Consider the following 15,884-nt stretch of genomic DNA (forward strand, 5'->3'; position numbering starts at 1 on the left):
CCCAGTATTGGTAACTTTCATAGATTCCCATGCGCCCACCCTCCTCCCCTGGGAAAGCCCAGTTTTTTTACAGAGATGTGGCGGTTTTTCACAACAGCTACGAAAATCTGAGGCTCTGAGCTCTCTCAGGAAGGTTCTAGGGGGTGAGGCTGCTCTGATTGGTCCTGACAAATGTTTGGTCTCTTTTACACAAAGAGGGTGATAGGATACAAAAGGAGATGAGGCCTAGCCCTATTTTTTCTTTTTCGTTTCTATGATTGTGATACTACAGAGGCTCCCATTCCGACAACGGGGAATGCTACAAAGCATGGGAATCTATGAAAGTTACCAATACTGGGGAAGTAACTTGTGTTCATATCCCCCAACTTGAAGCATGTTGTATAAGCGTGCAAGCGAGTGACTCCATCATCAGTGCAAAGATAATCAGGGATAGGGGGCAACCATGTTGGGTGCCCCACTTTATGTTGAAGGGCTCAAAGATGGTATTTTACGTTTTTACCCGAACCACTAGTGAGTTATATATCCATTTGAGGAACCTGGGGCCCACCCAAAACATAATAATCACCTCTGACAAGTAATGCCATCCCAGGGTGTCAAAAGCCTTCTCAATGTTGGGAGGGGCGAACCAAGAGTATGCATCCATCTCATGCACCCAGTCCATCAACATAAAGAGTCTGCAAAGATTTTCGGAAAGTTTTCCTGCAGGGTATGAACCCATTCTGGTCATGATGCACAGTTTGTACTAATGAGATCAATCTGTTGGCCAGTACCCTTCCAAATATCGTATAGTCGGAATTCAGGAGAGATAGTGGACGATAGGGCCCCAAAAGTAATGGGTCTCTGTCTGGTTTAGGCAAGAGCATCAGCACCGCTTCTTGAAGGGAAGGGGGCAACTCTCCCTTATCATATGCCTTGGTATAAATATGATGCAGGCTGGTAACCAATTGAGCACTGTAGGTAGAGTGAACTTCCAAAGGCCGGCCATCCGCTCCAGGTGTCCTGCCCCGTGCCACCTGCCTAATGGCATCGGTTATGATAATGGGGGATCCAAACTACTCCTAATGCGAAGGCTGAATGTGAGTGAGAGCTATTCCTTCTAAAACCGACTGAACCGCAGCTGGATATTCCCCTTGTGGGACTTTATACAAGGAAGCAAAATATGTGTAAAAAGCAGTTTTGATGCCTTCGTGTGTATTAATGATATGCCCGTACCGTCCCTCATAATCACGATCGGGATCCTAGGCGAGTCCAAAAGTAGCAGCCACGCCAGCAGTCTCCCAGCCTATTCGCCCTCTGGGTGTTGTCTAGCCAAGCTCTCCCTATGATCAAGGGCTCCCTAGTGGTGTCCGCTGCTTATCTGCCAGCAGCACCATAATGGCTCTTTGACAAGCTGAGTGGGGCCCGAAGGTGACACACAGACATCACCTGGGGATCCCCCTCCTTGTTGTTGTTTTCAGGAGAAACAATGTTACTATACCTGATATCTCACCATCTATCACTGTTGATGAAATAGTTCTTGTTTTGGGGTTCAGGAGACTGAGTTAATGGTTGGGGATGGGAGGCAACATACCTCTTGAACTCCCCCGTTGAGTAGATTTATCATTGGTTGCTCGACGTTTCACTTAAGGTAGTCTGCGTGGGGTTGGGAGGGGGCCGTGGGTGCATAGTCAATGTAGGGGTTTGATGTTATCTTTCTCATAGGGGTTGTTTTATTTTCACAGATTGCCAGCTTCTCAGGGGCAATTTCTTACCTCTGTGCCGACGGCATACATGTGGGCTACTGCCTCATCACTGGACTTGACCTAGGGACTTGATAGGCATCCACACCCTAAGTCCTTGATGAGACCGTTACGGGGCTCATACTGTCTTTCCCTTATACTCTACAATATACATGAATGCAAAGCCACTAGGGGAGGGCAACCACTCTTTCCTATCTTGGAACGTTAGCATCCTGAGAGATAATATCAAGAGAGGACTGGGCACACAATATATAAAGAGACTTTAACCATCAGTGGTATTTTTGCAAGAAATGCACCTCAAAGGGACACAATATAAGTTTTAAAATTGGGGAGCATACCATATGGTGGCACATGCTGGCTACATGTCTGGATAAAGAGGGCTTGCCATTATAGTCCGTAACTAGAAGCTGAATTGACCCACTGGGCAGATACGTCGGGTTAAAGGCTCTGTGGGGACGTTATGCTAATTAGTGCATGTGTAACTCCTAGACTACAAGCCCCCACCTTTAAGATAAATATCACATATTCCCCTAGAGGCAGGCTCCTCCCTTCATCTAATAGGTAGGGATTTTAACAATGTTATAGACCCAACCCGGGTCACATCGGGTCCCACTTCACTACACACCCGCCAAATCCCTCTTGCCAATTTCACAACTTGCGACTAACAGATCTGTGGAGGCAGGTCCTACCCCTACTACTCTTGAGTCCATCATGTTTTCTCCAACCCAAACTATATCCTGGTGCCCTCAAGAGAGGCACAGGAGAGGCAGGAGGCGACCACTCGCCCCTGATACTGTGAATGGGTGGAAGTGGGAAATCCAGTGCTTCCTGGAAACTAAATGCCTGGCACCTGAGGTAAGCTCCAAGTAGTGATGAACGATGCCGCAAAATTAATATTCAAGCTTCCAAGACGGTTGCATGCTGCACCATTTCTGAAACAATTGCATTGGCATCCAGTCAAGCAGAGGATGAGGGTCAAGGGCTTATTTATTGCGCATAAGACCTGTATTCGATGGTACCAGCTTATATTAAGGACAGTCTAAGGAGATATGTACCGGGACGAAGTCTACATTTGTCCGAGGCAAACTTGTTGACCTGCTTACGGTTTGACAACTCAACTATGGGTAGATGGACTTCTTCAGGCCAATTACCTCAGTTGTGGAACATATTGCTGGAATGTTTGTGAAGGGAAACTATTCTCCTTCCATTTTGGAAGAAATTGAAAACCTTTTTGTTCAATCAGGCCTTTGAACAAGACAAAGTTTAATCAAATGGGTTTTTGTGACAAGTAATAACTGGTGCTAAGCTGTTAACTCGTACATAAGTGCTAGGAGACCAATGGTAATTTGGTGCTATATAAGTGACATTTAACATGACATAACATATGATGCCATAGAAAAACCCAGTAGATTATTACCCTGGCTGGTGAAAAAGCAGCTTGGAGCCAGATGGGTACATTGGGTGACTAGACCTAGTGGGGAAGTGGTTGATTCAGACATTGACATTGCCGAAACCTTTGCAAGGTATTATGAAGAGCTACACATGTCTATGCCCTTAAACTCTGAGTCCCACGGAGTGGAGGATATAGAATTTATTGGAATGCCAAGGTTAGATGCTGAGGCCCGTGATGCATTAGAGACAGAAATAACCCTGATAGTCATACAAAAAGCAATAGCCCGTCTCAATACCAAACCCCTGGGCTCTATGAGATTCCTGATGAATTCTATAAGAAATACACTGATCTCCTGGGACCCGAGCTCCTAGCTATGTTCCCAAAGGCCAACCAGATTGACACTCTTTCCCCCAGTTTTCAGAAGGTGACTGTAGTTGTTATCTATAAAGATGGCAAGCCTGGGGACCAATGAGGATTGTAGCATCCAATTTCCCTACTAAGTATAGAGGTTAAAATACTGGTGATGATCCTAGCTACCAGGTTAATAGACACAATAACACCACTTGTCCACGTGGATCAATCAGGCTTTGTGCCTAGCAGATCAACTCACAACAATCTGAGATGTGCCCACAATTGGATCAGCAAAGTACAGGGGAATTCAGAGCTATTTGTCTTACTAGCACTAGACACAGAGAAGACATTTGATGCCATGCATTGGCCCTTTCTAGAGCTTTCTTTAGTAAAATTTGGCTTTGGCCCTAATTTAGGAAAATGCGTAAAACTACTATACCAGGAACCAAAGGCATCTGGGAGGGTGAACTGAGTGATGTTCATCGAATTTGCCATAAGCCGAGGGACGCGGGAGGGATGTGCCCTCTCTCCCCTACTCTTTGCCCTCACAATCGAATTACTGGCATGCACAATCTGAAAGCTCCCTGATGTTCATGGGTTTAGTATATTGGGTGGGGAATACCTAAAGGGGGAAAAATATCCATCTGTTCTGATGACGTTCTTCTTCAAGTGAGTCAACATTTATCTTCTCTTCCCCTGCTATTTGAAGTGCTGGATGAATACGGAAGTTTGTCTGGATATCGGCTGAACTGGAGTAAGTCACTCCTGTACTTTCTGCAAAGTGCCGACCTAGGCCACCCCCTCCCTCAGCAAATGATATGCACCACTCCAGGATTTAAGTACCTGGGCATATTCCTGACTCTCAACAAAGAAACCTGCCATAAACTTAACCTAGAGAGGGTTGTGCGCAATTGACCAGAGGACATGGGCAAATGGAAGGGGCTCTCCCTTACATTACTGGGTAGAGCCTCGATGGTCAAGTCGATAGTGCTACCTAAGCAGCTCTATGCCCTTCTTCTTACGTATTATCCGATTCCCCAGGATATGTTCATGGGGATAGAGGGGGACTTCTGTACATTTTTGTGGAATGGTAAAGACCAGAGATTTGCCCTGACCACACTCCAGCGTTAGCCATACAGCTGTGGCATCTCCCTACTTATGATCCGGTGATGTTACAGGGCCTTCCTTCTCATTAACATCAATGACTGGCTTTATTCCCCCAGATCATTCGACTTTTAGCCTAGAACACTCCCATTGCACCCACTGATCCTGCCTTCATTACCTATATGGAGGTCAGGGGGTTAGTGCCTCCTCCCTGCCACCAGTGTGTCAATAGACAGGTGGACCAACCTACAGAAGCTTAGGGATCGTACGGTAAGCCCACCAGGGAAACACCCCTGTGGGTAGGTAAATGCTTAGCATAGCTTGATAAAGTGAAAGGTTTCAGGGCGTGGGATCTATTTGAGCTTACAAAAATAGGAACTTTGCTGGAAGGGGGGGACTATATGACGTTTGACTCATTAAAGTGTGAATAAAGCATGCATGACACCCATTTTTTGAAATATGCGCAGCTCAGGCATGCATGGTTAGCTGAGGGGCTCCGTGGGGAGGAAATCCCGGAATTTGCCCCGCTTGAGTGAAGGCTTCCTATAGAGGGCTTGGTGAGGGGAACGATCTCCTCTGCATATCAAACCGTCCTCAATAAAAAAACCTGATAAGCTGAAAGTCTTAAGGGGGAAATGGGATATAGACTTTGTGGAAATGGAAGATATTGACTAGGATGCAGCACTGATGCATCCCCGTGAAGTAAAAGTAAAGGCACAGATTCAGCTGATTCAGTTTAAAGTCCTGAATAGAGTCTACTATGATGCATGGGAGGGCGCCTGATCCCTCCTGCCTACGATGTGCTGACAATGAGGGGTCCTTCTTCCATACAGTCTGGAGTTGTCCCAGAACCCAAAGACTCTGGAGAGCCACCATGAGGGAACTCTCTGCTATAATTGACTCGCCCCTCCCTATGAATCCTATGTTTATTGCTCTGGGGATTCCCTGTGATATTGACTGGCTACAACCCAGCTGTTATCCTGTAACCTTGCTGTGATAATGGCTATAAGGGATCAGCAGAGAGCCCTACTGCTCAGGAATGGAGAAATACTATGGGCATGTACAAAATAACTGAGCAAGTGACTAATCCCAATAGTGGCTGCCCCAGAAAGTTCCCTAAATATGGGGTAAAAGGATTACCTGCTATTCTCTAAAAGATCTGTTATAGGGAGAGGTGTGTGAGTGAGATGAGACCGTGGCGTGATTGTTAGGCTACCCATAGTGTTGTGTTTTTCTGTCGCAGAATTTCTTTACACTACATTGCTGCTCAGACTTGATTGTGTAGGTGGAGTGGGGGGGTTGCTGGGAATTATATGTTGCATTTGTTTATCACTGATCACACTGTGGCAGCCTCCTAGGGGTGGATTAACTATATATCAATCATGTGTCATTGTTGACTTACTACTATCAATGCAAAATTCTATAAAAAAATATATATATTTTTTAACTTCTCAAAATGCATTGTGAGGACCTATTGAACTTCTGCGGGCCCCCACAGTCTCTTTTTAATGTTGGTGGGGCCACTGCCATCCCAGGGCCACCACAAGCAACAGACATGCATTTATTGTCTGCTGTGCTGCCTCCTGTGGCTTCTTTTTGTTTCCTTTCTCTTTTTCGTTGGTGCCTTGTTCCACTCAGGACACCCTCAAGATAAGGGATGTGGTGGCGTCATGTGAGGAACCCAAAGGCCCCTGCGACCACAGCTTGATCCCTTGCACTCGGCCTCCTACTTACGATGTGCTGAAATCAAGGGCTCCTTCTTCAATACAGTCTGGAGTAGTTCAGAACTCTCTGCAATAATTGACTTTCTCCTCCCTATGTTCTCGGGATGCCCTGTGATAAAGACTTGCCATACTCCCATCTGTTATTCTGTAACCTTGCTTTGGTAGGTCCTAATAGGGATATAGCCCATCACTGAGGGTAAGCGGAGAGCCCCACGGCTCAGCAATGGAGAAATCCTATGGAAATGTACATGATAGCTGAGCGGGTGACTTATCTTAATAGGGGCTTCCCTGGAAACTTCCATTAAATATGGGGTAAATAGATTTCCTACTAGTCTCTGGAAGATCTGTTACAGGAGGATGAACGTGAAAGAGACAAGACAGTGGAGTGATTGTTATGCTACCCATAGTGTTGTGTGCATCTATCACAGAATATCTTTACACTAAATTGCTTACCCAGACTTTATTGCTATTGGTGTAGGTGAGGTTCAGGTTTGCTGGGGGCTATATATTGCATTGTTCATCATTGATTACACTGTGGCAGGCTCCTAGCGGTGGATTGAAAAATATGTCAATACTGTGTCATTGTTGAATTACTACTATAATAGTAAAATTCAATAAAAAATAATCAACAAAAAAAAACTTTGCAAAATGCCTTGTGGGGACTTGCTGAACTCCTACGGCCCCACAATTTCCTTCAATGTTGATGGGGCACCTGCCATCCCAGGGTCACCACAAGCAGCAGAAAATGCATTTCTTTGCAGCTGTACTGCTTCACGCGTCTTCTTTTAGTTTGCTTTTTCTTTTCCGCCTGGGGTGCCTTCTCCCCTTTGGGGCACCCTCAAGATAAGGGATATGGTGGGGGATGTGTGTGGAGCAGCTGCTGCTGCTGCAGGTAAGAGCGGTGGGGCCGCTGGGAGGGATTTCGAGAGACGACCATGAGGGAAAATAAATTATTCATTTAATTTTCCCTTCTGGTCAGGCCGCACTCATTTTGGGGTGGTGGCTGCACCCCCTTACCTGCAGCCTACATGGGCGCAAGAATCGGCAGAACCCCCTTAACCCCCCTTACCTGCTGCAGGCGGCAAACACAGGGGCCGCAACGGGCAGCCCATGGCCCAGCTTTGCCACTGATTTTACGACTGCCTGCACAGGGTTCTTATCATAATTGGGCTGTCAGGTCCACCAGCTCCTTATTGGAAGGTCTCAAGCCCAAATCGATGGTGTCAGACTCAGTATTCCGTCAAAATAATGAGTTGGAAATGCCGGCATACACAAATATTGAGTTTTAAATATTGTGACGTAGAAATATCAACAGCAAGAATACCATGGTCAAGAATATCATATTTAAGGTACGAAATTTCGATTTAAAAAAATGTAGAAGTCATTAATATCGTTTGCAAAAATATAATTGTTTAAATTATGAATGTTTTAATTAGTGTTTTGTACTTTAGTATATATTTTAAAAGTATGTGATGTATTCTTTTATAGAAGTATTGTTTACGTTTTTTAAAATATGTGTTACATTTTTAGTAGTTATCAATTTTATTTTAATTACATTTTACGTTTTTTATTTATGAGCAGGTTGCGGGTTTATAGATGAATATGGTGTTAAGTAATTTAGGGGGTGATAACGATGGCGGAAGGCCCGCCACTGTCAGCCATGTGGTGGCGGGCCCTGCCAAATTACGATGGCGGGGGGAATCGTGTTAGGTCCTCGGCGGTTGCAAAGACCACTCGCCACGCTTCCGCCACAGGCAATCGTACCGATTCCCTTGAGGAGCGGTCAGCATCTTCAAAATGGTGGCGGTGCCTGTCAGATTACGATGCTGGCCGCAGCCAGCCTTTCCGTGGAGGGCAAACCGCCATTGAAAGGCTGGCGGAGAATGCTTTCAGGGGCCCGTTGTGGGCCCCCCTTGTGTTAGGGGGAGGTGGTGGTGCACTGGGGGTACATTTCCATGCACTAAGTGGCAGGCACTGTGTGGTGCCTGCCACGTAGTGCAGGGAAATGCACTGGTTCCTGTCGCATAATGATTCTATGTGCCGGACTGCCGCCATACAGGCGGACGGTCTCATTCACCACAACAAGTCCGCCCGCCAGCGTAATGACCCCTTAATTATAAAAAAATAATGAATAATTATAATCATAATTATTATTAATTATATTTAATTCAGTGAAATGTTATGATGTTAATTGTGTTTGAATTTTTTGGGGGTATTATTTTATGTGTGGGTTGTGAGGGTTATAAGGTGGGAAGTAATTATTTGTAAGTAACTATTAATTAGTTGTTAATTAATATTAATTAATTAATTATGGTAATTGTATTATTAATTTTAGGTGTGGGTTGTGGGGTTTATGGGGAAAAGGGTCTGGCGTATTTATTTTTAATAAAGTAATAATTAGTTGGTAATTAATAATACATATTTAATTGTATTAATTTTCTAATTACATTTTTTGAGGGTGTAGGTGTTGGGTTTTAAGGTGTAAAGGTTGGAAAGTTATTTAATTTTAATTAATTAATAATTAGTTGTTAAATACTATTAGTTATTTAATTGAAAATAACTTCTGATTATCTAATTACTATTTATACAGTTTAATTTTAGGTGTGGGTTGTGGGGATTATAGGGGTAAAGGGTGGAAAGTTAAATAATTTGTACTTGTTTTAATTTGTTTTTTTAATTAATATTTGTTTAATTCAAAATCAGATATTTTAATTATGCAAATATATTTTTTTATTTTAGATGTGGGTTGTGAGTTGTGTGGTGTTATAGGGTAGAAAGTAAATAAACTAAATGTATGCAATAATTATTACTTTTAATAAATAATTTGTAAATAAAATATTTATTTGTTTGACATTTTTATTTTTTATTTTTTTGATATAATATGTGTAGGCATTTGTGATATGTATTTAACATTGGAGTATGTTTGTTTGAAATTTCTACCATAAAATATATTTTTTATTGAATTTTTAACATAGCTATATTTTCTTTGTTTGCTTTTTTACAAAGAAATTATTGTTTATAATTTTGAACTGACTGGAGTGTGAATAGATCATTTTACCCCTCCGCATCCAACACTTTTCCTATTGATGCACTGACTCGAGGGGAATAGTAAATTGCATCCCTCCGTTATCCAACATTTTCTCTACTGTTGCACTCATTGGAGTGGGAATATAATTTATTTATTTATTTTTATTTAAGAGGTTTTCTATAGCTATGGCCAGACCCAGGGGTATCAGAGCGCTTTACAATGGGAACATAACAAATAATCATTAGATACAGGATAGAAGAGTGACATATCAACATAGGAACACAAAACTAATGAGCAACATATTGTAGTGCAGGACCGTTTTTTCTTCAGAGTCCTCTGAAGTCATTGTGTTGGAGCCGAGCTTGAAGTCCGCTAGTTGCCCCAAGCTACCAAATCCCTAGGGAGCCGTTGAGGAACAAGGTTTTGAGTTGGCTTTTGAATTCTACAAAGGAGGGAATGGTTCTGATGTGAGGGGGAATGGAGTTCCAAATTTTGGGAGCGCTTCCAGTGAAAGATCGGTCCGCAGCTTTATTTTTTTCCGTTTTTGGTGGGATGAGTAGGAGGGAGTTAGAACTTCTCAGGCTCCTGGTCTGGCCGTCTTTTATGATTTCTTTTGCTAAGTACTCAGGTTTGCTGGTGTGAAGGGCTTAATAGGTGAGGCAGGCTGTTCTGAAACTAATCCGTATTTCGACTGGAAGCCACTTAAGTTCCTTGAGTGCAGGGGAGATATGCTCGAATTTCTTGATACCGGTGATCATTCTGGCGGCCACATGCAATGTTGTTTTGATGAGAGCCAGGTGTGATTGTGGAATTCCTGAGAGGATTGCATTCCCATAGTCCAGTCTTGACAGTACCAGAGATTGGGTGGCCTGTTTGAGATCATTGGACGCAATGTAGGGTTTTATTTTGTTCAATAGTCTGAGGTTAACGAAAGCACTTTTGGCTGAGTTCTTAATGTGTCTTGTCATCTTCAGTTTTGAGTCTAGAGTGATCCCTAGAGATTTGACAGAGTCTGCTAGAGTGAGATTCCCGTTGAGGGCATCGATGGCCTTTAGCCATTCAGCAATTTGGGGGTTATCTTCCTTATTTGAGATGAGGAGAGTTTCCGTCTTGTCAGGATTGAGTTTCAGGTGGTTGCTTGTCAACCAGTGCTGTACATCTTTCAGTACATCATTAAGTCTTTGTATGTCTTTGAGAGAGGTAGTTTCCAGATAGATCTGAGTGTCATCAGCATAGAGATGGAAGCGGTTGTTGGCTTTTCTGAGAAGTTTGGAGAGTGGTTCTGATGGAGCCCAAAAACTAAAATTCTTTATAAATGATGACAACAATCCACTATCACACTTACCAATCAATACCAGGCCCATAAACATAGTGAGTGAGGTGAATGGATCATATGTTATTTATGACTTTTTGCAATAAACTATCTACAATAAACAAGACCAGCTTGTCATTTAAAAAGTTTATTAAAACATATTTAAGAAAACTTAGGTTTGGAACTTTATTAAGCAAGCATTAGAAAAAGTCATATAAGTTTTATTGATTATTTAATAAAGAGATAATATTATTCATTAGCAGAAATAAATGAAAAGGAAGAGCATTTCCAAAACCTAACTATCTCTCAGTCGCTACCCTCATCGCCTGAAAACAAAGTCTTAAAAGTTACATTTCTTACGTGTAATCATCGGACAGCAGAACACGTCCTTCTGGAATCAAGAGCGTAAGCCAAAAGTTTGCAGCTAAAGCCCATTTTTATACCCTAAAATAAGCTGAGCTAACTATTTTTCACATTCCATCAGCTGAATTCTGGCTCTCCATTGGCTGAATCACCTCACGCCACAGTAAACTGTGACATCTTCCACCACGAGACCAGGCTTTACACAGAGTCATTGTTCATGCACAGAATCCTGGCGACAGTTCCTTAATCTGCTACATTTTGTAGCAAAAATGTTCAAGCAATACAAAATCTTATCACGTCTCTTCCTTTCAGCCTTGAGGCTGACCGTTCTGAGCTTTCGTGGCACATCCAAACCCACTCCACAGAGTTGACTTTAGCAGTTCCTTTTTCAAAGATTTCATAATAAAAGGCTTTTCTTCCACTTCAGAATAAACTTTCTCCTGTGGCTTAGCATCAGCAGGCCTTTTCTAGAAGGGCGTCAATTTTCTGCGCCACTTTTTGCTTGTGACCCTGCGCCACTTTCAGCTTGCGTCACTTTTTCAGAAAACTATTATTTAAACAAACACAAAAGAATAATTAATTCAGGTAAAACAAATCCTTCTGTCACCCACCCTTTCCCTGCTAGTAATTAACCCATTAATAAATGACAACTAGCAGAAGCAAACAAATAAAGCAACACATAAAATAACCACCATTCTTCATGTAGTCCAGCTTTATGTTTCTGAAAGAGTAAAAAGATGATTAAATAATACACAGACAGACAAACACAACATAGGACATACATGTAAGCACATATAAAGGCACATGCCATGAATGATCAGCTGCATAATAATAATGACAAAGACAATAGGACAGACATAACAAACAGGACAATATTAATAATGTGTTACAAAAACAGACTTGCAAGTGCAACAAGAGCACATTTAATTAGTTTCCCGCGTGTTCATGTGTGGTGCAAACTTAATCTAGGTTGGATTAATAAAACAAATCATGCAAACACTCATTAATATATTAATTAAAATTATGAGAGTATGACATCACAAGCTTGAATAAAATATTTCTAAAGCTCGCTCTATCAACTCCCTCATCTGGTGATTTCAAAATCACCAAACAACACCCAAAAATTTTAATTAAAATTTTTTATCTATTGAACATGTTTCAGGCCTACTCAGGATTAGTATTTAAGCTCTAATTTCATCTATATTTCTGCAACTCTCATAATGAGTATTGAGTCCTACATTCTACTAATTCTATATCCTATACCCTTTCTTTATCCAGCTAAGTTGAATCCTTTCCACCTTTGAATCCCCAACCCCCAATGAATTTAGGGAACTAAGTTTTAAAATTGCATAACTACATTTTGAATTGCACCAACAAAACAAATATCAATCTGAGTATTATAAAACAAAACAAAAAACAAAAATTTGAAAATTTTTGAAAAATTAGTACATAGTATATACCACTTTTTTTTTTTTTTTTTCAAATTCTAAACATGTTTTCTTCGACCTTGCATCTTACATAAAAGTGTTTCCAGCTAACACAATTTCTTCGACCTTGTGTCACCCTAACAAAATTTCTTCAGCCTTATGCCAAAAATAAACCTCAATTAAAGAAAACTAACACAATTTCTTCAGCCTTATGCCAAAAATAAACCTTAACTTAAAGAAAACTAAACTTAGTCATTGTCACCATTTTGACTGCTACTGCACTCCTCAACTATTGGAGTGATAGGTATGTAGGCCCATTCTGGAGACTTGTATTTTACATTTGGTCTCAATGGTCTTTTGCTTTTCCTGGCAATCATTTCAATTTTCTCTTCAGTTTGCTCTTTTTTGTCTGAATCACTCTTCTGACTTGACACTTCATATTTGAACTTTAAATCTTTAGGCCAGACATCACCTTTTCTCAAGAGTTTCTTCTTAGGCTTGCTTTCTTTACATTCAGCTTTCCAAGCCCTTTTTCCGAATTTTCTTATCTCAGACTCTTCATCACTCCCATCTGTAACATTTTCTGAGACTTTAAATCTGTACCAAGGAACTTCTTTACTCAGCAGCTTCACTCCGTTAGAAACATCATCCTTACAGCTGGTACTTGGTAATTCTTCCTCTTCTTCAGGGATCACCATTAGCTTCCCAGTTTCAGGATTCTTGTTCCCGCACACAGAGCTACTCTTCTGCTTTTCAATACTCTCCTGGACTTGATTATCTTCTTGCTCAGAATTTTCTGCTTCTGAATCTTCTTCTTTTTCTTGACATTCTTTTTCTAGCAGATTTTCTTCATTTTCTGAATCTAGAATCACAATCTCTAGATCTTCTTCCTTCAATGTTTCATTCACATTGACATCATCATCCAGATGTCGACCATCTTGTCGATCTTCAAGATCTGGATTTTTGACATCATCATCCAGATGTCGACCACCTTGTCGATCTTCAAGATCTGGATTTTCTTCAGGAATTTCCTTTTCAGAGTCTGAATCAGTTGTAGTGTCTTCACTAACTTCATCAGTGTTATCAGGTACAGGTGCACAAAGGGTATTACTGATATGCATCCATCCTGTATCTGTTGTCACCTGACTTGCTTTCTGCCACCTGGGTACTAGACAGTTTCTCCTTCGATGAACCTTTGTTCTGACCAAGTCTCTTGGCAATAGATCATGAGCCTGCTCCTTTTCCACATCTGTTCCCAACTGATGGAATACAGAAACTGTATCATTCTTTCCTTTTGGAAAAGCTTCCACCCATTTTGAAAATAAATAAATGATGACTAGGACATATCTCAGTTTGTTTTGTTGGGGCATTTCAAAGAAATCTATTTGAATTTTTGCAAATGAACCACCCTCCCGGCCTATGGTTCCCAAATTCTCAATTGTCTTTTGATCTGGATTGTTTTTCTGGCATATGTTTTTCTGACATGTCAGACATGTTTCCCTGAACAGTTGAATCATTGTGTCTCTTGCTAAATGACCTGGACCATGGTACATCTGTGCCATGTCAGCAATCATGCAATTGGGCATAACAGGTCCGCCATCTTTGTAAACCCTTTCATCTTCTTCTCGCTGTCTGCAACCTTCTTTGAGCCATGTGTTTTTCTCCTCAACATGTGCCTCATCTTGTAATTGTTTTAACTCTTGCCATGTCTGAATTGCAAATATTAGTATGAGGATGCTTGAAACATGTTCATTGAATTTTTCCCCTTTTATTGCAACCCTCTTCTGAGCACAAAATTTAACAATGGTACCTGCGTGCTCATTGCCTTTTGAGACATGATCATTTTTCTCTCCAGCACATTTTATTTCTGCTATTTGATCTAGAAGCTCAGATTCTTTGTTGAAGTTTGGCATGCCCTGCACAGGAGCTTCACACAAACTCTTTTTAAATTGCTCAATGGCTTCGAGCTTTATTTCTGTCAGGACAATTGGGTCTTTTATATCTGCTTTTGTCAGTCTCAGCAATTGTTTTGCAAATCCCGAGAAAGCACTAATCCATTGGCAACAGTAACCAACCATGCCTAGGAGCATTCTTACCTGTTTTTGCATCTTAGCGGATTCCATTGCCTGAATCATTTTATTTCTCTCAATAGCTACCTGTCTGGGAATTCTCTCTTGGAACCTGAAAGCAAAAATTATTTGACTCTCTGGGTGCGTTGGGACCTAATACCACTCAGTATCATGTGGTATCTGATAAAGGATCTCTACTAGTTTAGGCACAATAGGACAACAAGGGATAACTATCTCGTTAACCTTTCTCAGGTCCTGTACTATTCTGTGCATTTCATCTGGCTTTCTAATTCCCATATCTGGTGAATTACAAAGACTGTTCTCAATCTCTTTTAGGACACCCTGCTTAAAGAATGTTTCAATAACAGGAATTGTTTCTGGCTTCATCTTGTACTGTGGAACATTAAGAAATAAGTTTCCCTGCTTGTTTGCAATTTTAATTGGATCAGGTCTGTTTTCCTTGACTCCACTGAATCCTGTATCTGTATTGTATTTCTGCTCATTAACATAATTTAAAAATGGCGGCGGAGATATCTCTTTCTGCTCAATCACCACCTGTCGCTGTATTTGTAGCTGTTCATTCAGTAACTGCTGCTGCTGATTTATCTCACTCTGCATCTGTGAATTTTTACACTCTCCTACAAAAGCTAAAGTCGCTTTTTCATTCTCCTTTTTCTTTGTCCATTTTGTTTTCCATTTATTCAGACTACCCCTTTTTCTCAAAGCCCAAATTAAATCTTTTATATGGGCAGAGGCAAACCTACCTGTATTGTTCAATCCTTCAATGTCCTCATCATCCTGCAATCTTTGTAATCTGTCTATACTGATTGTATTATCCAGTAATTTATACTCACCAGGCTGTGTCAGGTCAATCAGGTCAACATCAAAGTTTTCACTAGGTAAAGCTAGAGTCATCACTCTCTCTTGCTTAGTTGGAATCATTACTAACTTATTTTCAGGTACATTAGAATAAAGTTTTTCAGCAAAATTTTGAATTTCACAATTCAATGTGACCATTAAAGCTGTGGGACTAGTTTCATCTTTTCTAAGCACTGGGGGAACAGGTTCATTAGTCACAGGAACTGTCACTACTTCCATGACGGACGTTAACTGTTCAATTAAATCATTTGTAGAACTTACATGATCAGGAATATTAATTTCAGAAGTACTAGGGATCTCATCATACCTACCTGTTGTGACACCTTGAGAAAGGGTCTGGACTGGGACTCTATTCATTTGAACTGGGACTCTTGGCGACACATTAATCTGCTCTGGGCGTTTGCTTGAATTTCTATCCTGATCTGTATTTACAACATTATTTTTACACTGATCAATTAATTCTTCTCTGTCAGGTTTATTATTTACATTCGCTAA

General features: G+C 41.2%; 1 protein-coding gene across 1 annotated transcript; it reads right to left on the reverse strand.

The window, feature by feature from the left end:
- Nucleotides 1–12,477: 12,477 nt before the first annotated feature.
- On the reverse strand, nucleotides 12,478–14,831 carry LOC147724903 (uncharacterized). The gene is made up of 2 exons (XM_086967085.1): nucleotides 13,433–14,831; nucleotides 12,478–13,378 (listed from the first exon to the last, which is right to left on the reverse strand). The coding sequence occupies exons 1-2, from the start codon at nucleotides 14,574–14,576 to the stop codon at nucleotides 12,690–12,692; spliced, it is 1,833 nt and encodes a 610-aa protein (XP_086823211.1). The 5' UTR covers nucleotides 14,577–14,831; the 3' UTR covers nucleotides 12,478–12,689.
- Between the last annotated feature and the right edge of the window lie 1,053 nt (nucleotides 14,832–15,884).

The sequence above is a fragment of the Lissotriton vulgaris genome, chromosome 4_1 (genome assembly GCF_964263255.1).
Source record: "Lissotriton vulgaris chromosome 4_1, aLisVul1.2, whole genome shotgun sequence".
NCBI classification, from domain to species: domain Eukaryota; kingdom Metazoa; phylum Chordata; class Amphibia; order Caudata; family Salamandridae; genus Lissotriton; species Lissotriton vulgaris.